Raw genomic sequence first — 26,686 nt, 5'->3', positions numbered from 1 at the left:
ATAGTTGGGGTGTGTGTGTGTGTGTGTGTGTGTGTGTGTGTGTGTTTGTGTGTTGGTGGGAGGATAGTGATAAGATACAAGCCCCAAACCCCGCTCCTCAGGCCTTGGAAAAAAGCTATCAGGCCTTCCAAAAAGGTGAAACCGTGGTATTTGCCAGGAGGAAACACCCAGTTCCTTATCCATTTCTGGCTGGTTCCAAGAATGTGGTTATTTTCAGAAGAAAGGACAAAACATACCCCATTTCCATGTGTGCCTGGGGAAGGGAGCCATAATTGGGCAAGTTTCAGAACACTGAAGCCCCTAATCCTTCCCGAAAGGGGCGTTCATAGTCGGCAAGGCCAGTACTCCCGGGCCACACCCTGCCTGTTCGACTCCACGGATGGTCTCGCTTTCAAGGGGGAGGCTGCCTCCCTCCACCAGACTGGGGGTCGGCGAGAGGGGGAGGATACCCCACGGATGGGATTAGATGGAGCTTGGTCTGGAGGGCAGGGGTGCTGGGTCATCTGGGGGAGGATTACCGAGCTAAGAGCTGCAAGCGAGTTGTGAGTGAGAAGGGGAACCTGGGGGAGAAGAGGGGTGGGAGACTCGAAGTGGGGGGAGAGAAGGGGGACGGGAGGGTGACGGGAGGTGGGAAGCTCGCCTTCTCCCTGCAATAAATCGGCTTAGCGGACGAGAACCGAACAGCCCAGAAAGGATTAAAGAAAAGTCTGTATAATACAGCGGAGAGCGCGGCGAGGGGAGGGCGGGGAGAACGGGGGGGGCGGGGAGAGGGGGAGGGACGGAGGGAGGGCGCGAGGAGGGGGGCGCTCGCGCTGCCGGGAGAGGCGAGCGCGAGGCAGAGAGCGCGCGATTCCGCTCCAAACTCTGGCGCTGCTGCGGATCCGACTCCGGGTCGCGGTGGGCACAGCGCGCAGCCAGGGAGCCGGGAGCGGCCGCGCGCCCGGAGGACGCCCGGAGCTCGAGGGTCGCGGCGTCCCGCAGAGCCCGAGCCGAGTCGAGCCCGGCGCCCGGGCTGCCCGGCCGCGGCGGCATGGGGGCGCCCCCGCGGCGCCTCAAGCTGCCCGCTACCGTCTCGGCCGGCGGCCGGAGTCAGGAGCGCGCCTGAGCCCATGGCGAGGGGCCCCGCCGCCGCCGCCGCCGCCTCCGCCACCGCCCCGCCACCGCCGCCAGCTCCCGGGCACCATGCGAGCCACCTCGAGCCTCCGCGGCTGCGTCTGCCTGCTGCTCGCCGCGATCCTGGACCTGGCGCGCGGTGAGTGCGCGGGCGCCGGCCGGAGCCCCGGAGCGGGACGCGCGCGGGGGCGGGCCGCTGGGGAAGGGCGCGGGCCGGGGTCATATCAGAGAGGCTCCGGGTCCGAGCAGAGGTCCTGGCGTGGGGATCTGCGGAGGTGGTTGGCTTGGCGAGGGTGGGAGGATGTCTCCCCTGGAGAGAGCGCTCGTGGGTCCCTGCCAGGGTGTGTGTGCGCGCGTGTGTGTATGAGCGTGTGTCTTTGTTGCGTCTGTGTATGAGGGTGTCCAGGAAGGAGCTATGTGTGAAGAGGGTGCGGGAGTGCATTTAGAGATGTGAGTGCGTGTGATGGTGTGTGAGCGAGCGAGCGTCTGGAGGGTGTTTGAGTGTCTGTCAGTTGCACAGAGAAGGTGTGTGTGTGTGAGAAAGAGTGTGAGCCGGAGTGTTTGGGGGTGTGACTGGGTGCCAGCTTCTCGGTGAGCTGTGAAGAGTGTGAGCTTGTGTCACTGCATGTGTGAGCGTGTTAAAGGGCGGGTGGGTATGTGAGGTGTGGCTTTGCACGCGTGTCCCAAGTGTGCGGGTCTCTTTAGGGGTGTGTGACAGCGGATGACTGTATTTCTATTGGGGGCGTACGAGGTGTGTGCATAGGAGGTAGGAATGTGACACTTGGGCAGGAGTGTATGTTTCTGGGATGTGTGGAGGTGCAGGTGCGTGGGGGTTGTATTGCTTCGTGGGCTAGGAGTGTGTGTGTGCGTGCGATGGAGCGTGTGGGTCTAGTGTGGAGGGAGAGATGGACGCGTTCGGGAGGCTGAGGAGGTGTGAGCAGCTGTGTGTCCCGCGTGGATTTGGTCCTGGCTGGGCTGAACCCGCTGGAAGGAGATTGAAGCTGAGCGAGGTCCCCAGAGGGAGCGATCGGTGGCTCCGCAGCTCCAGGGTCCAGGGTTAGCGGAAGCCTCGGTGCCTGCCGCCCGGCGCCGCCGCCTGGTGGGTCTTAAGTGGTGCGAGAACCCAACCTGGGGACCCCAGCACCTTTTGGGCAGTGAGCCAACACAACCTCTATGAGACCCGCGGGAGGGAGGCTGGACCAGCGAGATTAAAGGCACAGAGACTAGAGGGGCCATGTCCGCGACTCCCTCCGAAGCCGTGCCAGACCGGGATGCCGAGAACCAGCCGGTCCGGAGTCACATTTGGCTCTGCCGCGGAGGGGGAGGGGATGCGGAGTACTAAAAAGTAGCCACTGTGACCAGTAGGGTCTCCGTCCCCAGCCCGGCTGGATGATAGAGGTAGGGGGCGGAGAAATGTCAGCTCCGTCCTCTGCCGTATGCCTTGCCCTACCGGGAGGTGCCTAGCCACACTGTGACAGTGCCTGCCAAGAAGGGGTGCTTCCCTAAAAGAACCCCACCCCCTTCTACCCCCGAGGTCCTTGAAGAGTGCTTGGTCTGCTGATGGGAGAAGCTGCAGAATTTGCGACTGAATGGTGGTCCTGCTGGCAGAGAGGGGGGAGGGGTTGGTGTAAACCAGAAGGAATGCAAGCCCTGTATTTTGTCCCCCTACCCTTGGAGCAATCGACTTCCCAAAGTGAAAGAAAATCTCCCCTCAACTTTGGGGTGAGGGTTCCCTCCCTCGGATACCTCTAGAGGTTAAGGTTGTATAGGGTTGGGGTCCCGGTTCCAGCACTACAGAGAGGGCACTGGGCTTTGTCGAAAGGCACTTGGAGCCCTCACCTGGACACAGCAGGGAGCGGGGGTGATTGGAGGTTGGGGGCAGAGGGAGCACCCCTTTCCCTCGTAAAGCGCAGAACAGAGATGCAGCAGGGGTGAGGAGGAGACTGACGGGAAAGGCTTTGGTGGGGAAACCCCACTCCGTCAGGACCCCACCCTGCGAGTTCTCCCCCAGAACTCGAGGGCCGCGTTCTTCGGACCGCGGGTCTGCGGAAAGCTGGCCCGACATCCTGACGCCTCGGCTCCCCTCGCCCACCTCTGCAACTTGCAGGAGGCTGGGGGCTCGAGCGCTGGGAGTCAGCGCCTCTGGGCCCGGGGAGCCGGCGTGGCCTCTGAGCTCTGCTGCTCAGGGTGAAGGAAGAGCTCCGCTCAGGATCGCAGACGGGAAACTTTCCGAACCTGGGGAGTGGGCCGAGGTCCTCGGTCGCTGGAGAGCCCTCCCTTCCCTGCAGAAGAGAGGAGATTGCACGAGGGTGGGATCCCTCCTTCCCCGCCTCAAGTCAGTGCCCACGAAGGGGCTGGGGTGCGAGAAGGGTCTGTACGAGATGCAAGAGGCTAGCTTGCCGGAGGAGGGCGCCCTTCCTGGATTTGACCGAGAGCCGTGCACCTGGCAGGTGACTGTGCGGGGCCACCTGCCACGGGCTACTTCGAGGGGCCGGGGGTGGGGGGGGGGAAATCCAGGGCAGGCATTCAGAAACATGCCTGCCTAGTAGGGGGCGTTGGAGGTCACTACTAGGGAGAGGCATGGCCAGTGCGCCCTCGCCTGCTCTGTCCCTATGGGAGCAAAGGGGCTCCAACTTTGGAGAGGTGGTCTGTGCACTGAGAGGAGAAAGGAGTCCGCTGTACGCTGGACTGCTGGGCTGGACGTTCCTGCCCTTTTTCCCACTCCCCAATATCTGACTCTCCAGAGGAGAAACCCACATTGTTTTTAACGCCTCGGGACCCCCGTTTCCCGGCCTGTGCACTTCTGGGAAGGCAGTCCTGAATCCATGCCTGTGCAGTGGCCCAGGAGAGAGCGGGCATCGGGGACTTGCGGTTCGAGGAAGAGACTGATTCATGGACCTGCCTCATTCGGCTCTAGGAAAGTCTCCGCGAAGGGTCGTGGTGGGCAGGCCGAGTTAGGGCGCGCCAAAGGCCCCAGACAGAAGCCCTGCCAGTTCTCTCTTGGCTGCCGCGTGTCAGCGGGTGGGTGGGATGCGAGGGCAGACTCGTTTGGGCGGAGGCAGCCGCAGCACCGACTGCGGGGGCTGTGCGCGCGCAAGCTGGTGTGACGACTTTATATATTTATCCTCCCTCGCCATCTCCATCCCGCGCCCGGGGCGCGGGGAGGGGCCCTCAGGCACCGCAGGGCTTCTTCTCAGCCCCTGGGGAGGGTGTTAAGGGCCCTGCCGGGTGCTCCGCCCCTGCTCCCCCAGCCGCTCCGCCCCGAGCCTGGCCCCACCCTCAGCCATAAACTCCACCCTCTTTTCACTCGAGATGCAAACTAGAGTTGGTGCCGAGAAGCTGAACTAGTTTTCGCTTTTTAAGTGCAGAGAATGTTAGAGTTGGAAGCGACCTCCGCGATTATGTACTTCATTGGTTCTGAAACTTCTACTTTTTAGCAGGAGAACACTTTATAGAGTAGGAACTGATTATCAGCCCCCTAAAATCCTAATGCCTTGGGCCAGATGAGAGGCACAAAGGGACAGCTGCGTGGTCGATGCAGGTGATGAGACCTGGCATCGAACCATCCTTCCACGTAAGTCTTCTTAAAGAAGGGAGATTGCTCCTTTCCTAGTAGCATAGCTGGGTTTTTGTTTTTTCAATAGCTGAGATTCTATGGAGCAGCTGCCACGTGTCCAGCACCTGCTAGCTGCTGTCCAGTCCTCATGCGCTGCAGGGTGGGTTTAAGCTCTTCTCTTCAGAGATTAGGAAACTGAGGCGCTGAGTTTTACGAGCTAGCTGTTCATGACAGGAGTCCTAGCCCCATCGGCTCCCACCTGGCCCAGCCCTAGGCTCCCTCTTTCCTTCCAGTGTGCCTTCCTTGGGCTGCAGAGAGTTCCTTGGACAGGTCATATGGGCAAGGTACCAGAGATGCCTTAGGTGAGCCTGGCTACCCACTCCTCCATTTCAGTCTCACACAGATCTGAAACTTGCTACAGTTGGAGGGAGGGGTGGGGGGAAGGAGGTGGGGGAGATTAAGTGACTCGCTGGGGTCTCTGGGTTAGAGCAGTCATGACTTCAAAGGCAGAGGCCAAACCAAGAGCACAACAAAGAGGGGGCTGGTTAATTCTGGTGACTGGGTTTTCTGGGATCCATGGAGGTGTCCAGCCTGGCTTACCATCCAGTCCACCTCTGCTACATCCCCAGGCCACTTGAAATTTATTTATTCAGGCACGCAACAAATGTGTATTTTATACTATGTACCAGGCACAGCGCTAAGCATTGAGAATGTGACCCTGAACATTGCAGGGAAGTCCCTGCCTTTGTGGTGTTTACAGCTCGGTGGAAAATTGATTCTTCACTGAAAGGGAGGAAGGGGCTCTATCTCCCTCCCCACATGAGCGCTACTATATGCCAGCAGTGTGCTGTGTGCTTTGTTCTTCCTGTCTCATTTAATCCTTACAACCACGCTGAGAATTAAAATTATGTTCCTGATGAGGAAACTGAGGCTCAGAGAGGTTAAATGACATGTCCAAGACCACCCAGTCAGTAAATGGCAGGTAGAGATTTAGACCCAGGACTGTTTCTTTCCCTCTGTGCTGTGCCATCTCCTAGTGAGAAGTGATCTCAGGCACTTCCTTGGCTCCAGCCACATGGGCAGTTGCAGTGTATCCAATGCTCTGTCTGGATGTTTTACTTCTTCCCAACCTCCACGGAGATAAGATTATCCAGTGTGTTCATCTGCACAGATGGGAGAGGGGGTGTCCCTGGGACCCCTTGTCATCATCAAGAGAATGAATGAGCATCTGCTGTGGGCAGGGCACATCTGAGAAGAGGAAGACCTATGACCATGACCCTCATTCCAGTGGGGTGAGAGGTTGGTCATGCTTCTGAAAAGGTGAATGACAGACAGCCCAGGTGGAAATTTGTTGATACCTGCTGGGTGCCAGGTGGATTGATGTCCCCTACGGGAGGTTGTTGAGGGAAGAGTGATTGCTAAGGGGTATTAAGGGAATGCTTCAGAGAGGAGGGAGAACTTGAGCTAGACCTTGAAGCAAAGGAAGGACATTAATAAGCCAAGGGCTAAGGAGGGAAATGTGCCAGGAAGGGAAACCTACATGAGCAAAGAGCTGGAGGCAGAACTGTGCGTGCTGGGACCAGCTCAACCCAAGGCTCTCTTTCTTGCATCTAGCTGGGACTGGGGGAAAGAAGAGTGATATTATGGATAGCTCCCATTTATCGCACACCTATTAGACATTCTTTATGCATGAAATGCTCTCAACAATCCACGCGGAAGTATTGTTAGCCATGTTTTGCAGATGAGGACAGGAGACCAGGATCAATCTCTCTTCCTCGCCCTTTCTCTCTCTCTCTGTCTACTGCTCCCTTCCTTTCTTTTCTTTTTTTCTTAAATAATGAACAAGGCTCAAAATCTTTTGTAAATGGAAGAACTGGGAGTTTCAAACCTAGGTGTGAAGCAATCCAAAGACACTGCTGCTCCCAGAGGAGAGGAAAAACTATTTTTTTCATTATTGAAAGGAGGAATGCAGCAGCCTCTATCATTTGCAAAAGGATGCACCTCCCACCCCATTTTAAACAATAAATGTCAGTGGTGGTGAAACATGTGACATCACTTCCTAAGAGGTATCGGTTTGCAGGATGAAGTTCCTGGGAAGAAACCAGGGGGATGAACTCCTGGAACCCATCTTTACACTTGCAGTGGGGTCCAGGAGCAGAGGGGGTTCATGATCACCAAGACTTATTGGCCAAGTTTCCATGGATGGAGCAAATAAATACAACATGTATAGAAGCAAAGGTGTACAGAGTAGTAACCCAAAGGAGCAGGAAAGGACATGGTGACACCCAGGAAAGGAGTCTGGTGTTTGGCTTCTCCACCAGCCATTCCTACATCTCCTGGCAACACATCAGATTTGCTTAGGGGAGTTATGCACCACCTTCCCAACTACACGCCGTGTTGGTCAATGGCACAATCTTTTAAGGCACCCCCAATGTGAGCCCATCTGACCCACTCTCCTTGGAATCTGAATATTGGGCAGAGGAAGACTGAGAACCACTGGCAAGGCCCCCTTACCAGTGGGGTCCCTCAAGACACTGTACTTCTCTGGTTTCCCAAGGCCGATAGTGAGGGGCCCTTCCTCCATGGAATGAGCCATGACATGCAAAGCTCTTAGCCCAGTCCTGTGGGCTCAGATGACTATTGACATATTAACCACGGTTACATCAGAGCTTCTCCAGCTCTAGCAGCATGGGTCCTCCCAACACCTGGGGTTCCAGCTTGTCCTTGTGTTCCATGAACCTCCCCATCATGTTCCACCAGTTACTTTTTTTTTTTTTTTTTTTTTGCTTGTCTAGAGTTGATTTCTGCTGCTTGTAAGGAAAGGACCCTGCTTAATACTCTCCCTAGGCAGCGTGAGCCTTAGAATTGCCAGATAGCCACTCTTGGTAACTTCTGGAGGATGGTTCATGGCCTGCTGATTGGGGATGATGGATCCCTCCATCTGCTCCCTAACTTTCCCTGGAGGCTCGAGGCATTACCCCCTGCCCCACCCCCCCAGTGAGTGAAGTCAAGACCCAAGACCCAAGTTGTTTCTCACAGTGAAATGTGGGGATGGAGCCATTGTGACTGTGAACTTCCCATCCCCTACCTGGTAGACCAGAAGCTTCATGAAGGCACAGATCCTCTCTGGTTCTGTTCAGTATTTAATCTTCCCCACAACACATGGTGGATTCTCAGTAAAGGCTGATTGATTGGATTAATGAAGCATCTTTGGCCTTTAGACATGTGTGTCCTGGTTCTGAGGTACATGGAGAAGGGTTGGATATACGGCTTTCTACAGAAAAGTGTATGCAAAGGCATATGGCTGGTGGAATTTCGGCTGGATTCACAGGTGAACTTCTGTTGGTAAAGTTCTGTTCCTGGAACAACATTCTGTCTTACTTGAAGACTCAGATAATCAAAATGATGGAGACTGACTCCAGACCTCCTACCTAACTCTCTACTTGCTGGTGGTCCTTGAGAGCTGACAAGATGCTTCCACTCCCATCACCCCATTTATCCTCTCAGCAAACATGAAGGAGGCTACTTTTATGCCCATTGAACAGACCAGGGAAACTGAGCTTCAGGGAGATGAACAGATGGTGGTGGGGTGTGGCTGGACTAGAATCTGGGTTTGGTGGCTGCAGGCTCAGCCTTGTTTTTCCTCCCCAGCCCTCTACCCTGCTTCATTCAGCCCCCTGGGGTCTGGAATGAGACAGGCCAGCTCCCCATGGGCTCACAGGCCTGGAAACTGACCAGAAGGCTTGCCCTGTGAGCTGGGCGCTGCTGTAGCCACTTTGCCGATGTGACCTCCTCCCTCCTACACTGCTGCCCAAGATGGGTGTTACCTCCCCAGTCCACAGGAAAGAATGATGATGTGACCATGGCCACACAGCATGGAGACCAGAGTCTGCCCTCTCTCCCCAAGCCAGACTCGGCCTGCTCAGAGTTTTCTGGTTTTAGTTTCATGTCCTCCTCCTCCTCCTCCCCAACTTCTGCCCTTTCCTGGCTCTGAGGGCAGACATCTGCCCTCAGCTAGCATGGTCCCTGACTTCCTGTAAACCTCCCTCTGTCTATGCTCACTCGCTACTTGCCCTCCACAACAACACTGGCCCCCGCTGACTCAGGGGTCCCCACTGAGTGCTGGTAGTGGCACTTTGGGTAACATGATGTTAAAACAACCCTCTTCCGGGACTGGTCATGGTCGGGGTTGGTCTTCCTACTGAACAGAGAGTTCTTGAGGGCAGGCATCCCTACACCACTGCCTCTAACATAAGGCCTGACTCTGAGCAGATCTTCAAGATGTGTTTGTTGAATGAATGAGTGAATGAATGATATCTTCTCTGAACCTGGGGTTTGGTCCAGACACTGGGCCTGGGGCCTGTTTCCTGGCCCTGCTCAATCACCTCTGGAAGTCCTTTCTGGTGTGAGAATGTGTCCATTGTTCAGCTCTGTGCACCATCACTCACACTGGCATCACGGCTGGCTTCTGGGGGATGAGCCAACAATAGAAGTTGGTGGGAAGACCAAAGGGCTTCCTGTTTCTTCTGGGTTCTCCTTTTTGGTGGGGGTGGGGGAGCTGTCCTTGTTTGGTGATGGCTAGGGAGTTTGGGGAAGGAAGGAAGAAAGGATGGAAGGAAGGAAAAAAACAAAGGAGGAAGGAAGGAAGGAAGGAGCAACTGTTATGTGCCAAGTCCCATGCTAACCACTTTCACATGCAGTCATATTAAATCCTCCCAGAAACTCCTGTTTGGGAGATAACAGTCTCCCCACTTCACAGATGAGGAATGAGACTTGGAGAGATTGTGTGATTTGCCCTGGGGCCCACTGCTGTTGAGGTGCAGAGCTGGAGGCACACCCAGGCATTGATTAGCACCTCTCTTCCCAACTCTGAGCTTATCCTGTTGGTAGCTTGAAATGGACCAGGGTGGAAGTGTTTACACCATGGAAATTAGCAAGTACTGCAGATCACAGCTCTCTCCAGCCCAGGGCTGGTTGTCAAACATCTACCAGCACACCACCGGGCGTGCCCATCCTCCCTCCATCACTGTCTCTGTCGAACAGCCACCTGGTGTTAATGTACTTTGGTTTCCATTTGAACTGGGTTCGAATCCTAGCCCCAGTCACTTCCTAGCAGAGTGTACTTGGGCAAGTCACTAAGTCTCTGAGTCATGGTTTCCTCATTTTTTTAAAATGGAGGGCGTTGTGGAGATAAATAAAATGTGAAATCACGTGGCATGCACCCCTGCCTTCCTCCTGACCTCAGGGTGGGGTCAGCTGGCCATGGAGTCTCTCTGAGAGGTTCAGTGGGCTCGGCTTTCTTCTCTCTGCCCTGGAGGCTGACTTTGGAGACAACTCAGGGATCCAGTCACTTCCATTAATTGAGAAGCTGCCCCAGCCTCATTCTGGACTGGCAGAGATCTCACTTAAGGAGTTTCGGCTGGTTGGCAACCCCGCACAGCATGGACTCATTGGAGAACAATAAAAAATTGTGCATAATAAATGACCAATGCAGGGATACCAAGAATACATCCTTGGAAATTGAAAGGAGTGGCACAGGAAGGCTCTGAGGGATTGAAATGATCTTGACAGGTCAGGAGGGAATCCCAGGCAGGGGAACAGCACGTGCAAAGACTGGAGGAGGGAGTCAGAGCACTGTCGGGCTGCGTGAGGCTGGGAGGCAGCGAGGCAGCTGGCCTCACTTGAGCATAAGGTGCTCGTTGAGAAGCTGGGAATGAAGTTGGAGCTGTTGGCAGAGACTTGTGCACCAGGGTGAGGGGTCTGGATTTGAGCCCGGGGGCTGTGGGGGGCAGTTGAAGAGAGAGGAATGACATCCCCAGAGCAGTGCTCTAGGAAGATTAATTTGGCTTTTCTGGGCCACCTGAAGCTGGAAACTCTTTGGAACGTCACTGTGTTATGAATGATTGCTCTGGGGTGCCCAAAGAGACAATGGCTTCAAGGAAGAAATGCCATCATTTGGACACTACTCACTTCACCGAGAGTGTCCAGACCTGAAAAGGAAGGAAAACCAGGCCCCTGCCTGGAATGGGGCTGTTCCAGCTTGGGCCTGAACCAGGAGTGATGGAGGTAGCTTCTCCTGGGGAGAAGCTTCTAAGTCTCTAGTGGACAGAAGCTCTGGGGTCTGGTCTGGATTCAGCTCTCATCTCCACCACTTATCCAGCATGTGAGCTCAGATAACCTCTGTGTTGCTTTCAGCCTTGATGTCTCCAGCTAACCAAGCAGCGCATCATGGCGTATCCATGGGGTGGGGGCTGCTGGGAAGGGGAAACTGCATAACACGGAGGTCCGCATGCAGGGTATGTAGCACGTAGTAGGTGTGTGAAAGATGGTTGCTGCTGTCATAATGATGTTTGGAAAGCCTCCGAGATTGAAGGGGAGTTAGTGTTTACAAGCCAAATGCCCAGGAGGAGGGGTACATTGTAGGTTTCCCACCTGGAGCACTGAACAAGTTCTCAGGTTTGGAATTACAGAGCACTGGGGCCAGGACGGAGCTGAGAAACCATCTGTACTGTCTCCTTTCCCCCATTTTAAAGCTGCGAAAACTGAGACCAGAGAGGAATGACTTCCATTGGCGCCTAACTATGCATGATGTGGGTGGAAGGTAGGGGGGAGGTCTTCTCCCTCGAGGTCTTGAGGGGCCATCTGGTGCTCAGTCAGGCAGACCCACCACCTAAGAGCCTGTGTGGGGAGCATCAGGGTCTCTCAGACTCGGGTGGGCATCTTGGCGGCACTCTGGTGGGGAGCAGCCCCCAGCCTCATAAATCACAGGAGTGGCTTGGGAGTCGCCAGGGAGAGAGAGAGACAGCTGAGCCGTTGGGTTTTTTTGTTCCTTTGCCAAGCTGTTCCCTTTGCCCTTTTGTTTCTCTTTCTGCAGAGGCACTCAGTGCTCCTCCGGCGGGGTTGTTTGTCACCAATCATTGGCGCCTCCATTATCTCCCCAACACTGTCTCTTCCTCCCCTCTCCCTAATGCTGCCCCAGAGGAAGGAGTCCATCACTGGCTGCCCTGCCATCGTGCAAGGCTGGGCAGGGAGGTGGGGGGGGGGTGGTACAGGGCAGTGAGGGGGCTCGGATGTTCTGGCAGGGTGAAGACACAGGCTGGCATGGCCAGAGGGCGGGTGGCATCCGCACCGAGAGCTGGTGCTCGCGGCCCGAGTGCTCAGGGTTTTGTCAAGTGGGTATTCAGGCCACACAATAACCCAAGGCCAGGTGCCTGGTTCTAAAGAAGCAGGTGATACATTACTAATTGTCACCAGGCACCTAATGTCCCAGGCAGGGGCGGAGGGAGTGAGGTGGGGGCGGCAAACGGAACCACACCACAAAGGCTTCTTTGTTCGCTCGGGCAGCAGGGAAGTGGTCCTGAGCTCAGCTTGGAGAGGAAGAAGTATCATCAGAAGGCGAATTCCTAAGGCCTGTCGCCCAACTGAGGAGCCTGGTGGGAGAAGAGGGGCAAGCAGACCGGTGGGGAGGAATAGGGTGACTTAACCAGGAGTGCTAGTGGTTTCTGGGACAGTCTGAATGCAGACAGCAATTTCTTGTTGCAAGAAACAGTATAGTTCATTCCTTCCTTCGTTCACTGATCCATCCATTTGTGCATCGAATATTAATTGAATGCTCCTGGTAGCCAAGCATTGTGCTGTTCTAGAAATTCAGAGAATGAACAGGCAAGTTCTTGCCCTCATGGGGCTTACAGTCCAGGGCTGTGATGTTCAATATGTAGCCGTGTGTGTGATGACTGACATTTACATTAAAACTCAACAAAGCATCTCAGCTTTGATTTAACCAAATGAAACGGAATTCAATTCTTCAGCCACGTCAGCCACATTTCAAGGGCTCAATAGTCACACATGGCTGATGGCTTCTGTATAGACAGCACAGTGGACGTCTCCATCACTGCAGAAATCTCAATTGGGCAGCACAGGTCTGGGGCAGTGTTCCTCTTTAGATGCCCCCTCCCCGCCACTGTGAATAAATAAGAAATCACAGAGGAGGGGGGGTCTCTCCCTGTTCCTTCCCCATCCTGTCCTCCTAGTATTGCCAAGGAGAAAGCCTCAGGCTGATGCCGTCACATTTTTAAGACCCTCTCTCCTGCTCTTCTCTTTCCAACACAAACAGGTGTGGGGCAACGTGCCTGCAGCCAGCCAGAGGGAGCAAAAGTTTTAATAGCAGTGTTTTGTTTTCATTATAATTCTTTTTCAGTCGCCCTCTGTTTAAGGCAAGTGAGACTAGTTTGCCATTTGGGGCAGTGATTTAAATTCTCTCTCTCTCTTTTTAAATTGGCTTATTTAAGTAAGAAATGAGTCAAGTTAAAGAAAAATGTTAAATGCGTAGTGGAGCAGGTGGTACGCGGTTGCAGCCGATCTGTGAAGTGGCGGGTGGGAATGTCTGCGGTGGAGAAACCCCGGTTCTGATGGAACGACACGGGCTTTGGAGGCAGATGGAGTCAGGTTCGAGTTTCGGTGCTGCTGTTTGTAAGACCTGTGATTTTGCAACAAGTTATTTTCCTCCATATCAACCAGATTCCCGCAGGAAACACCAATCTCACCCTGGGTGGTGGTGGGGTTGGTCTGTGGAGGGATTGTTAAAGGGACTACTGGCTTTAGGCTTTAGAGAGGGCAGCAGGGGATGGTACAGCCCTTGAGACCAGGAACAGAAGGGGGTTGCTACCGCCTGTGGCCTGGAAAGAGGGCTGCCTGGCCAGACTGTGGCCCTGGGTAGATGGATGCAGCCAACTCTTGGGGAGCTGGAGGAAGAAACACCCCAACTTCATTCTCCTCCTGCCTTCTGGTCCCTTGTTGATGCCACCCATTGGCCAAACCCAGTTGGAAGCCAATGCAGTTGGGCTCCTGCTAATCCTCAGTTTCCCCGTCTAGAAAATGGAGATTGCCCTGTGTACTCAACAGAGTTGCTGAGATGATGAAAAGAAACAGTGTGTGGTGCTAATAAATCAGTGGCTGTTTGTATTAATAACCATCGCAGTAATCAAATGCCTGCTCTTATGCCCAGTTTTGTGCTTGATGCTAGATTTTCCTGAGCCCAAATATAGCATGTGAGTGCAGGGCTTTAGGAAAGTGGAACAGGTCTTGCAGGGGCAAGGGAATTTGAAGGGGCAGGTAACTTTGGGAGAACGTTGCAGTTTGCTGAGAGGAAAAGCCTGCACCCTCCATGGCTGGTACCGACCTTTGTGATGTGTCACATCTCTGCTCTAGACTCTCCAATGTCCCTTCACCTCCCCTGTCCCCTGGTCCATCTCACTGACTGATTAGTCCGCCCCAGGGCACACCGATTCAACATTTCCCAGTCTATTTTCCACCCTATTTCCCACGGAGAGGTTCCTTCTCCTTGGATCCATTTAGGTCATCTTTCCTGCGGTCCTCACTGGCTCTTACCATGTGCAGCCAGGTCCACATCCATCATGAATGGGCTCAAAGCTCCTTCCTTCCAAGGGGAAAGGCAGGTGCTCTCCAAGTCTCAGCTACTCTTGTGAAGGCTGCTTCCACCCTTGCACGTTGGGGAGAAGGGAGTGAGCAATGATTGAGTTAGCCGTTTGGACCACCAGATCTTTAACCTTCACCTAAAAGCTGAGAGTGCCAATTCCACGTGTAGAGGGACCTTCTCAGTGGGTAGCTGGAGTTTGGGGGGTGGCTGGCTTCTAAAGGGAGTAAGTATTTCTTGGGAAAACTTCCATCAACAGCTCAGTTCTCAATTGCCTAAGGGGATTTTCCTCATGCCCCCTCCATTTCCCTTTGTCCGACCCTTTTTCCCATCTACCTTGACTGTTCAAATTGACTTTGATGAGGACTAATTTTGCCAGTTGAAATTTGAGACGCTTATACATTCAGTGCTTTGCTGAAATTGCCGTGACAAACACCAGCAGCAATTTCTTCCCTGGCTCATTCTCTAAAGTGCTCCGGGCAAGACAGAGTGCCCCTGCCCCTGGCCAGCGGGCCATCGGCCGACACTGTCATCTTCCCGCAGTCCTGCTACTTGCCCTGTTCTCATGCAGGTTGGGGTCAGCCCTGCTATTGGCTTGGTGGCAGTGTGACCCTTTGTGGGGAGCGGGGGAATCGATCACTCACTGGGGAGAAGTATTCCTTAGGAAAAACTCCAGCAACGGCCCCCTTGGGTCTTAGTTTCCAAGTTGGCCGAGGTGACTTTCCTTTGTTCAGCCTCGTTGCCATCTACCTGGTGGTTCACATTAACTTGGATGAGGCTCATTTCCCATTGAATACGGGGCCACATCTTGCAGGCCGGGCCGCCCTCTGAGCGAGCAGCAGGGCCTCCATCACAGCGCTGGGGGGCCTGGGTCTCAGGGGGAGCTTTTCTCACCCACGATGCTCATGTCCCTGGGTGGTGGAATGCTGCCTTCCGGTCACCAGCTCTGAACCGTGCCTTGGTCACACTGCAGCGATCGCCAAACTTCAGTTGCCTCCTTCATGACTTTATCTACGTCCCGCTCGGATTATTTCTTACATCATAATCTTCTTAAAATCAAATTTAAATCAAGCCCCTCTCTTTAAACATGTTCTGTGCAAAGGAATAATATATAGGCTTGTTGTACTGAATACATACGTATATTTTTTCTTAATTCATATTAAACTAAACATGTGACGATTTGAGGTTTTAAAAAATTTCCCCATACCACCTGGCCTCATCCTGTGAGCAGCAATGGGAAGACCAGTTTAGCAGATAGGGTACCAGCCTCAGAATGAGGAGCACCAGGATCTGATTTCAACTCCTCCAACAGTCTTCACCATGACTTGCTTACCCCTTGCCCTTCTCTGAGCCTTAGGTCCCCAAAATGAAGGGGTGAGTCTGGAGCACCCAGTTCTAAAATCTTTGATGGATAATAAGATTGGGAAGGAGAGTCCTGTCTATGCCCAAAATACTTCCTTTAAGAAATATCTGATGCCCCCAAATTCCCACCTGTGGGATGAAGCATCCTGCCTCCCGGGGATGTTGCTAAGGATCAGCTGTGTCAGTGTGAGGACAGCCAATAGCCACTCATTCCCTAGGAGCACAGGCTCAGCCTCACTTGGGTTCCATTCAGCAGCTGTTTACTGAGAAGCTGTTTACTGAGCACCTGCTCTGAGTCGGGCTCTGTGCTAGGGCTGGCACTCAGGTATAAGTGAGACTTAGTGCCTGTCCTCAAGGAGGCTGCAGTCTCCTAGGGCAGATAGTTAGGCAAACAAATAAATTACAGAATAATGTTGAAAATTCTAAAATTGAAATGGCTACCAAGTCCTTATGGGAATGTAGAAGAGTGAATAATTAATTACTCAGCCTGACCTGTTGGGGAAAGTCCTTTATCACCAGAGAGGTTAAGCCACTTGCTCAGGGTTGCACAGCTAGTAAGTGGCTGTGCTAAGCTTTGAGCCCAGGATGTCTTGTGTTTTAACAGCTTTCTGTCCTCTCTGCCTTCTTCCTTCTCTGCCAGAGATTCCTTCCAACTTGACCGTTTGTGATTCTGTGGCTCTCTGGACCTCCCATCCTGATCCTGTGTGCCTCTTGGTGGGTCAAGGCCTCCAGCAGCAGCTGGAGCTGGCCCTGGCCCCGCGGCTAGGCCACCGTGGAAGGCCACAGGCCGGCCCCCCGGCCTGGGCAGTCACTGGGTAGCAGCTCAGCTCTTCTCTGTTGTCTTTGGCCTCGTTATTATTATTATTTCTTTCCAGCAAGCTGCTAAAAGCTTCCTGCAGAGAGCACACAACCCAGCTCTTTAAAATTTAAAGGGCTTTACTTAAACAACGTTATTTCCCTCGGAAAGGCAATAGAAGAGGCATTTGCAGTGGTTATATTTAGTGCAGCATGTGGGTCTGAGCAGACGAGTGTGGGATTTGGTGGGTGTGGAGGTGATCAGGGAGATGTGTTCATGGCAATGAACCCATGAGGATGGGAGGAAGGGGAGGGTCTCCCCTCCCACCCATGCCCCAGAAAGCATGACCTTGGGGGAACCTATTGAGCACAGATTCTGGGAAGAGCACTGAGTGCCACCAGCAGGGAACCACTGGGGGAACATGAAGCTGGATAAAAAGCCCCATCCCCTGCCACACAGGACCTCAGCACTGAAGACACAGTGCTCCTAGTTGCTCCTGGGCCTTTGCATATGCTAGTCCCTCTGCTGGAACCCACTTCCTTCTTTGGATTAAGTCCTGTTCAACATTCAGGTCTCACCCTAGACATCACTTCATTTATTCAACAAGCATTTTCTGTGCATCTCATGTTCATAGCACTATGGGTCACAGACATTTGTGACTCATCTCCATGAGCCCTGTACCTGGCCTGTTTCTAGCACAGAGCAGGCATTAAGTGTTTGTGGAACTGATAAAAACCAGTGTGGATGCGTGGGATCTGAGAAAGAATAGAGTTGCCTTTCTGGAGCTTATAGCCTCATTGGAGATTCGTACGAAAGACACTTTGAACTCCGAATGAAGCTGTTAGGCCTGGCAGACCCTTATCCATTCAAGGAAGAAAAGGAGAATTCATTCCTTTCTTCTTTGACCATCCATCCATCCATCAACAGATTGGACGCCTACAATGTTCCAGGTAGTGTGCTAGGCACCAGCAATATGGTGGTGAGTAGAAAAAGGTAAAGATAAAGCCTACCTTTCTGGAGCTTACCTTCCCAAGGGTGTGATCAGGCAGACAGTATATATGTGAATGTATAACAAACAGAAGTGATAACTGCTATGAAGAAGAGTAGGGCTGGTCAGAGTGATGGCCAGAGCAAAGCGTAGACGTGCGGGCTCTGGGAGAGGCCCAATTTATTGAACATCTAGTGTATCTCAGACCCTGTGCAGCCCTGAGGACGTAGAAGCATAATCACTGACTTCAGTGAACTTGAGGAAGGCGAGAGCTGGGATACATTTGGTAGTGGCTAGGAGAGGTGCACCATCAGGGAGGCCTCTGATGAGGTTCTGAGATATGAGCTGGGGCTTGGAGGATGGGGGAGTTTAGGCAGGATTTGGGCCGACTCATAGTTTTCAAACTGTGCTCCTTGGAACCCCAGTTTCCCACAGAGGTACCCACCCACACCATTTTGGTGCCAGAATGTAAGTCAGGATAATAGTTGAGGGGGTCCTTGTCCCCAGATCGAGCCAGGAGCTCTGCTTTGCCCCTTTCACAAACCAGCTTCTGCTTGAGCTTTACTTTGAATGAAAGAATTTGAAAAAGTGGATTGGATGATGAGGACAAAGCATTAACCTCCTCAGGGCTAGAGGAGGTTCTAAAGATTTCTGTTTAGGTTCAAGACTCGTTTCACTTCACATGTGGGTAAACTGAGGCCCAGAGGGGTCAGTGACTTTTACCAGGTTCCCAGCAGGAGGGGGCCATCTCTGGGAGAAAAACTTCTGATTTCTGCTTCTTTCCAAGCTGGAAAGCTGGGCTGTGAGAAAGCCCCCACCCCCAACCCCAGATCAGAGGCTTGGGGATTGCTGCCCTCAAATTGTGCCTGCTCTGACCCCCAGCTAGCCTCAAGGTACCCACTGTAAACCTTTCTCCTTTGACAGCCCAACTGGTCTGCCCCACCCCCATGGGAGCCTGGAATTAGAGAAATATTTTATGATCCCATGCTTCGTTATGTTTTATTAAAAGCGCCTGTGCTGGCTTCTGCTGGCACATCTGCCAGGCCCAGTCCTGAGGCTTCCTCTCCCTCCCCACTGCCACCTCTCACGGCCCGGTGGAGGCAGATGGCCACCACTCCATCCCCCACCCCTCCCCTCACAGAGTAAGGCCCCCAGCCCGGCTGTCAGTTACAGGTGTCCATGAGATAAAGGGGAATCCTGCAGGTGAAGACAGACTTGGGGATTTAGAATGATAATTCTGTGTGTTCACACGTCCCTAGCCCCATCTGGTCCTGCAGCTACTCCCGGAGGAGACTGGTTCAGAGGAGGTGGAGGGGCAAGTCCGAAGTTAGATGCACCTGGTCCTGCACTCTGATCCTCCCCACTGGCCTATGCAGATCTGAGATCAGGCTGATGTCCCTCCCCAGGCTGATCGTGTTGTATCCACCAATGACCACAGCAGGCTGTCAGTTTCAGTATGGGAGCCAGGCGGCAAACCCTGGCATCCAGATATTTTTGGTGGGGAAGCTGTTCTCCTCTTCCCTCTTGATGGGACATGCTGAGTACTTAAAACACGTGGCCCACCTGGATCTGAACGGCAGCGGAGTCACCTGCTAGATGTGTCATCTGGGGCAAGGTGTGTAACTGCTCTGAGCCTCAGTTTCTCATATGATGCCTAGTAGACATTTAACACATGGTGGCAATGGTTTTTGATGGGATCCCCCACTAAAAGTGAGAGGGCATTGAATCAGACCTTCATCTGAGGGGAGAGGGATGTGATAACCTTGCTTATTATTGTCATTATTATTCTCAGCTAAGATTAATGGAGAACCTATTACTCATTTATCAGATGCTTACTGATCTCCTACTATGTGCCCAGGGAGATGGTGCTGAAAAGGACAGTCAAGAACTTGGGCCTCATGGGACTGACATTCTGGTGGATGCGGCAGAAATAAACAAATAGATAAAGAGCCTGACTCTGGATGGCGAGGAGAATGCAGGGCTGCAGGATAGACAGGGGCTTAGAGCAGCTTCTTCAGATTGCATGGTCTGGGAAGGCTTCTTGGAGGAGGTGCCTTTTGAAATGAAAGGGAGAAGGAAAGAAGCCACAAAAGTCTGGCTGAGTTCCAGGGCATTGGCATCTCCCAACCAGGCTGCATGTCTGTGGCTAACTCCTTCTCCTGATGGAACCTTTCCTGGACCCTGCTTCCCAGCCTTGGGAATGGCCACCTGCCATTCCCTGACATCAGTGCTGTGAACTCAGCTGGTCTATGGTGATGGCGCCCCCTCCAGGCCTGGGGAAAAGGTCCCGAGGAAGCAGGAGGCCAGGGACTATGTTAGGCACATTCTTGACCTGTTCTTCTTTAATTCTTGCAACTCCGTAGGAGGTGGATCCTGTGGCTCTCTCTATTTTGCCATCGAGGAGCCTGAGACTCAGAAGTGAAAAATCCTAGAGCTGGTTTGAGGAGGAGCTGGCATTTGAACCGTGATCTAACTCCCTCCCTTCTGAATTAACCCTTGCCCCTTGCTCGCTCACTGTGTGTATCTGTGTGTCCAGTGGGAGGATAAGCAGAAGAGAAAAGCCCTCCTCCTCTTGTCCCACCTTGAACCCCCGTGCGCCTCTGGCCTGGGGCTGAAGCCTCGAGCGAGTCAGAGTGAGTGGCCAGGTGGCAGGGAGCCCACAGAGTATTGATGGCACTCAAAGCTGGCAGGCGCCGTCGGGAGGCAGAAAGGTATTAATTAGCAGTTATTCCCCAGCAGTGAGGAGATGGATAGAGATTAAGGTGGCGGCCTGCGCATCCGTTTTGTAGCAGCCGAGAAGCAACAGTAAATCAGTGCTATGAATCGATGCTGTAAGAGGGAGGTATGTTTTAATCTTATTAGCGGTGTAGCATTATGGGGAGCGAGGCGGGAGAACTCCTCACTCATGGGGCCTGGGTCAGGAAGGAGGGAGAGGATGTGACAGGGGCTTGGACCACCTGGGAGGGCATCAGGATGGAGAACTCTGACCCTTGTTGGGAAAAGGATGGGGATGGGAGAGTGATGAAAAGCGGGAAAAGAGTGCCGGGTCAGCAGTTTTCCCAAGGGTCTCCACCATGCATTTAGTCCCACTGTGCGCCCCTTCCAGTCCTCGCCTCCATGAACAGAGGGCCCTGCGTTGGACGTTTGTTCAAAGGCTGGGCCCAGGTGGGGTTCTGACTCTGGCACTGGCCCACTCTGGGTTCTAGACCCAGCCACACCACTGGCCGTGATGAAGGCTAGGAGGCTGAGTAGTAGGGTGGTGGGTGGAGGGTAGAAGTCGGCACCTCTGTGTAGATGTGAGGTGTGGGAGAGAGGATGGAGTGGGAGGGCATCAGGGCAAGTGCCCTGAAAGGTAGGCACTGAGTGCATGGCCTTTAGTTTTCCCAGCAGCTGTCATGGTGGGTGCTTAGTCCCTTAGTCCCTGTGCACAGAGGGGAAGAGATGCTGGAGGTGAGGGCCCTGCCTGGGTATAGCTACTCCAGCATCTGGCACCATCTCTGACTGACAAAATTGTCAACCAACCCCAGCAAAAGCCATGGGAAAACCCGTGAGATCCAGCCTCTGAGTGTAATAAGGGACTGAGAGATGGGACATCCTCATCTTCCTCTGGGCCCTTCCCTACCAGATCTGAGGGCCCTTCTAGCTAGAACATTCTTGGATTCTGTTTCTCACTTCTTAGATTATCACTTGTCTGCTATACCGTTTGATCCTCTCTGTAATCCCTGTGACACAAGCATTATTAGCCCCATTTTACAGATAGGTAAACTGACAGTCTCAGAGAGGCTTAGTTACTTGCCCAAGATTACACAGCCAGTGAGTGTCAGAGCCTGAATTCAACCCCTGGTTGGTCTGCCCTCAGAAGCCCAGCACTCTTCATTTCACAGCACCACCATCTCTTTGTCTGGTAGCCAGACGATTATGGAGGAAAAAATGTCACCTGAGGACGACCTTGACTCCAGGCCTTCAGTGGAGAGCAGCAGCCCTTCTGTGGGGTTGCAGTGAGGCTTCCTGCCACCACTGCCTCCAGGACCTGTTCCTGTCTGGCTGCCCTTTGTCAGCCACTCTGCTCCAAGGGCTGAGTCAGCCATACCTATGGCTCTGACAGCCTGGATGGGGGACCTGGAGCCCCCTCAGCTTTGGCAGCCTTGGGCCAGCTGATGGAGATGTCTTGGAGGTCTGCCTGGGCTGCCAAAGGCTGGGCCAGGCCTTTGAAGGAAGCCAGCTGCCTCCCAGGGGTGGAAATTCAGTGTCTCAGAATCTTTGCCTCCTCTTGTCCTGGGCGGAGAGAAAGGGGCTCCTCCTATGTGTTGAAAAAAGACCCTCCAGGAAGATAGTGCCTGCCAGGGGAAGGGGGCACAGACTGGGACCTCTTGTCCGGCTTGGGGAGGGGAATACCAAGGGCAGATTTTTGGTTTTTCTTCTCCTTGCCTTTTGGTAACAGCAACCACACTGCTGGCCCAGGGATAGATGCCCCACCCCAGCTTCTGCACTCAGAGGCAGATGAAGATGCCCTTCCTGTTCCGTGCTCCAGTTTGCTATCTGTACCCACACCTAGGAGCATATTGTCATTTAAAGTGAATGGATGTGAGAGTCAGATTTGAATCCTCGTCCACCACCTACTGGCTTTGTGACTCTGGGCAAGTTACTTCACATCTCTGAGCCTTGGGTTTTTCATCTATAAATGGGGGCAACAATTATCTACCACCTGTGATTTTTATAAGAATCAAATGACATATTTTCATCCCTTCATTCACTTGCAGAAAGGTGCTTTGTAAAATGTAATTATATTAGATAGGATAACACACGCTGCTGTAACAAACCCCCAAATTTCACTGGCACAAGCTCAACAAAAGTTTATTTTTAACTTATGTTGAGGTATCTTTGTAGGTGGGTGCCTTTCCTCCATGTGGAGACTCAGGGATCCAGGCTCCTTACGCCTTGTGACTCTGCCATCTCTTGGGGCTCCATAGGCCTCCTTTCCAGCCATTGGAAGAGGAAAGAGAAAGTACAGAAGCATCTGGGAGATGTCACCCATGGGGTAGGGGGTGGCAGTTGCCTCCAGAGACAATATCAGGTTATGTGGAGGGCTAGTGTGTGCGCGTGCATGCGCGTGCATGCGTGTTTGTGTTTTTGGTAGCCAGATGATGTCTGTGCCTCAAAAAATGTCCCATTTACCTTCATGCCTCACCCACTCCATGAAATCACTAAGGACAGTGTCCCTTTTTATCTTATTTATTCTGTACTATTTATTTTTGTAAACCTAGTACCTAGCACTGTGCTGAGTACAGAATATGTACTTATTAAATATTTATATTGATGGATGGATGGACAATGGATAGATGCATTGATGGATGGATGGATGGAGGATGGTTAGATGATGCATAGGTGGATGGATAAAATGATACTTAGTGAGCCCAACCACAGTGACCTATGACTAGGGGAACACAGAGATTTATGGTCTACCCCGTAGGCATTCCTGCCTCATTGACTGTTAGAGTCCCATCACTAAGCATGGTGTGTAGCAAATGGCAGGTTTTCAGTGTTTACTGAATGAAATTCTTAGAGATCTTTTGGAAAGATCAGCATTTAAAGATCAGCGGAGCCTTGGCAGCCCCAGTGTGCAGACGAGGGATGGCTGAGATGACCCAGGGATGTACTAACTTCCAGAACTGGGAAATGACTGCAAACTTTGGCTCCATCAGTGGATTCTGGGCCTTGGCCACCTCTTGGGGCTGTCAGGGAAGGTGATTTTGCAAATCTCCTCAGTGCACCCTTAAAAAGTGCCCTGCCCTCACTCGAGTAGCTGGTGAGGCCCCTGGTGCTTCTGGGCTTTCTCCCCAGAGGGCCTGTGAGGCAGACGCAGAGGCTCTATGTGGCAGAGGAAGGGCTGAGGGTGGGGAGACTACCCAGACGGGGTTAAGTGCATTCCTCTCTTCTTGCCAGACTAGTGAGAATTTGGCTTTAAATTTTTAACCTAAATAGAGTTATATTCATTCTCTTTCCCACTAGATGCAAAGCGCTTTTTTGGAGCAATTAAGGAAAAGCATAAATCAGTCCGTTTTTAAAAGCTTAGGCTGACTTTGTGACTGGCTAAAATTAGTGTCTCCATAGAGGAAGAGAAGGGGGGAGAGAAGGCTGGATTGGCTTCACGACATCCATTCAATGGGGCTGAGGTTGATGCCAGGCCTCTGCCCAGATCGCAGGGAGCAGAGCCCCCGGCCCCTCCTGGCCTCCACTGACCACCACATCCTTTCTTGTCCAACCTCCATTGTAGGTCTTTCTTGGTTCTCCAATGTGCTAGGAAGAGAGCAAGTTTGCAGAGAGACGGAGCTGAAACTGCAGCTTCACCACCTGCGCCACTGTGTGACCCTGGGCAAGTCATTCCACCTCTCTGAGTTCCTGGTTTCTGCATCAGACAGTTGCCGCCATCTCACCTACAGACCTTCCCTCTACCACCTGACCTTACCTGATGCAGATTTCAGTCCCACACAGCTCAGAACACAAAATAATGGCCTTCCTCCCATGACACTCGCCTCAGGTTATAATTACTCATTATCAGCATATTTGGTATTTGACCACAACGGACTCCTCCTTTGGGCTAGAAGCTCCCAAGGGCCTTGTCTGCTTGTTCATTGCTGGCACGTCGTAGGTGCACAACCAATATCTATTTCGTGATGAATGAATTCATAACGACTATGTGGGCCAGTCACCTTACCTCTCAGAGCCTCAGTTTCCTGACTGTGAAATGAGAATAAGAATTTTTTTCTTTGTGAGAATTAAGTGCTGTAAATCCTTTATTATTAAGCTCATACTACGCACCAGGCTTTGGAGATAGAGCAGTGAGCGGCACAGGTGTGTGTGGTCTATACCTTTAAGACGCTACACACTAGTGGGAGTTAATGTATGTTTCAGCACCTAGGAGAGCGCCCGCCAGGCACTCTCACTTGACTAATGCGCGCATGCATGAGCGAGCAAATGAATGAAAGGCTGAAGGGAAAATCATCTCCCATCAGTGACTGCTCTTCATGCTCACCTGTAGCATTTTCACTACACATTATCTGGGGGAGTTGACTTTTGTGCTGACAGTTTAGAGACTTGGTTCCCCTCTGGCTGTGTTGCCCTGCTGTGTTCCTCATCCTCTCTGGGCCACATTTTCCCATTCGTAAGGTGAGTGGGTGGCTCTGTCATCCCAAACTCCCGATCTCTTGTCAACAGGGCCTCAGAAGCTTCCAGGGCAGAAGTTCTATCACCACCATCCCTTTCCTCCTGGTCTGGTTCTTCTTTTGGTCTGTCTGCTGCCAGCTCAGCTCCTGGGATTGTGTGGGAGGAGGTTGTTAACTACTCACAGGGGCTATCTGCTCATCTCCCAGGCCTCTTATCTGGGACATAAGCATTTAGGCAAACATAATAGGCCAAAGCAGGCCAGGCCCATGGGAACCAGAGCCTTTTGACAAATACCTCTGGGCTTCTCTCGGCCTGCCATGGAGGATGCTCATGGACGTGGACCCTGGCTGGCGCTCTTCAATGCCCCACCCACAGAGGCTTGTCCAGCCCATACCTTATGGATCCACCTGCAGGTCCTAAAAATTCTAGGCATCCACATTCAGTCCTCCACCCCAGGACGGTGTGGAGCATGATCTCTGGGCCAACTGCTTCCCCCACCAGCCAGCCTGGCCAGACAGATCCACTTCATCAGGGGCCTCAGTCAATCACGGGGAGGCAGGGAAATCCTACATAGACTTCCATGGCCATGCCTGGGAGATTAGAGGATTCTCTGAGATTTAGATTAATTAACAGCCTTTTTCCAGAGGAAAAGGAGGCTGTCATTGAGCATATAGTCTCCCCTAGGCCTGGGCTTCAAGCTCTTGTGGGCATGAGCCCACCAGCCCTGTGAACTGGTTCATCAGGCTCTTATTACAGGTGAGGACTGACGCCCCAAAGAAGTGAAGAGATTTCCCCTGGGAAACTGGAGAGAGAAACTCACATTAATTGGGCTCCTTGGTGGGCAATCCCTGAGCCACGTGCATCACTTACCAGTGTTCCCCTAATGCTCACCTCACCCTAAGAGATGGGTACCGTTATTGTCCCCAGTGGGGAAACTGAGGCTCTGAGGTGTGAAGTCACTTAGGACCGGTGAAAGGGCAGCACCATATTTCCTACCTGACTCTGGGAAACGTCAAAGTCCCTTCTCTGTGTACAGCACTACAAAGCCCACAGAGAGAAGCTACTACAGGGAAATGGAGATATAAAGAGAATTCATAACTATAATGTATTTGCACGGATTTCTACTGCGTATGAAGGATTTTCATGTGTTTATCATCTTGTGGAACCACTGCAACCCTTTAAAGTAAGCGATATAGGTGTTTATTTAACAAATATTTGTGTAGTACTTACAGTGCGCCGGGCACATTTCTAAGCACTTCATAAATATTAATGTGTTTAATCTGCATTAGCAACTCCATGAGTGAGACTCTGTTATTTTCCTTATTTTGTAAATGAGGAAACATAAGCACAGAAATGTTAAGTAACTGACTCAAGGCTGAACAGTGAGTGAGTGACAAGGCTGGGATTGCAGCTCCAGCAGTCTAGCTCCTGGCCCTTACCCCTCGCTCTGCTGCCATCCTGTCTTCCACATTTTAGAGCAGGAAACATTAGGCTCAGAGTGGAGAGTGACCTGCTCCAGGATGGGCAGTGGGTTAGTGGCAGGGGTGAACCTTGAACAGGGCCTGGGGTCAGGAACTGAGGCACCCCCTCTTTCTCCTGCTCTGAGCCCATCAGGTCCCCTGTGTGGAGGATACACTTTGTCTCACGGCCAAGGTTGCGGAGACCAGATCCACTTCAGTTTATCTGCCCCAGGGTTGGGGCTGAGAGAATGGAGCTCTAAGTGACAGGCGGGGGCGAGCGGGATTAACAGAGCCGGAGACTGTCTGTGTCTGAACCCCACACCCTGGCAACAGAATCAGCGAGCTTTAAGATCCTTATCTCACTGCGGAAATATAATAATCCCTCCCAGGACATGTGGCCTCACTTTCTTCTTTTCTGCAGCCTTGTCCTGCTGTTTATCTCGATCATTCCTTACGACGCCAGCCTGAGAAGTAGGCAAGAGGCGGGGAGGTGTTGCGCGGTCCTTCCTCCTCAGAGACTGAGTGCTGGGAGCTCTGTTATTACCTCCAGCCTTGTTATCACTTGCTTTTGGGGTTCCCATCAAAGTGGGGCCTGAGACAAGGATTTGGGTGTGGGTAGCTTATTTGGGAAGGACCCCAGGAAACACCAGCAGGGGAGGGAGTGAGGGAGACAGGAAAAGGTGATACGGATGCAGCTGGATGGGCTGAGAGGTAGTGTGGGACCTGCCTTAGGACTGCACCTAAGGGGCAGGAGGCTGGGGTACCCATCCACCAATCTCCGTTCCTCTGATGGAGGGTCTCTTGGAGGTGTTAC

General features: G+C 52.7%; 1 protein-coding gene across 1 annotated transcript in view; it reads left to right on the top strand.

The window, feature by feature from the left end:
- The first annotated feature begins 850 nt into the window (after positions 1-850).
- IGSF21 (immunoglobin superfamily member 21) overlaps positions 851-26,686 on the top strand; it is a 234,730-nt gene continuing 208,894 nt past the window's right edge. The window contains exon 1 of the mRNA XM_074377821.1: positions 851-1,252. Coding sequence (XP_074233922.1) covers positions 1,183-1,252 — 70 coding nt within the window. The 5' untranslated portion in view covers positions 851-1,182. The remainder of the gene's footprint in view (positions 1,253-26,686) is intronic.

This window comes from Camelus bactrianus, chromosome 13, assembly GCF_048773025.1.
Source record: "Camelus bactrianus isolate YW-2024 breed Bactrian camel chromosome 13, ASM4877302v1, whole genome shotgun sequence".
Classification (NCBI taxonomy): domain Eukaryota; kingdom Metazoa; phylum Chordata; class Mammalia; order Artiodactyla; family Camelidae; genus Camelus; species Camelus bactrianus.
This window is presented reverse-complemented; position numbering and strand designations above follow the sequence as displayed.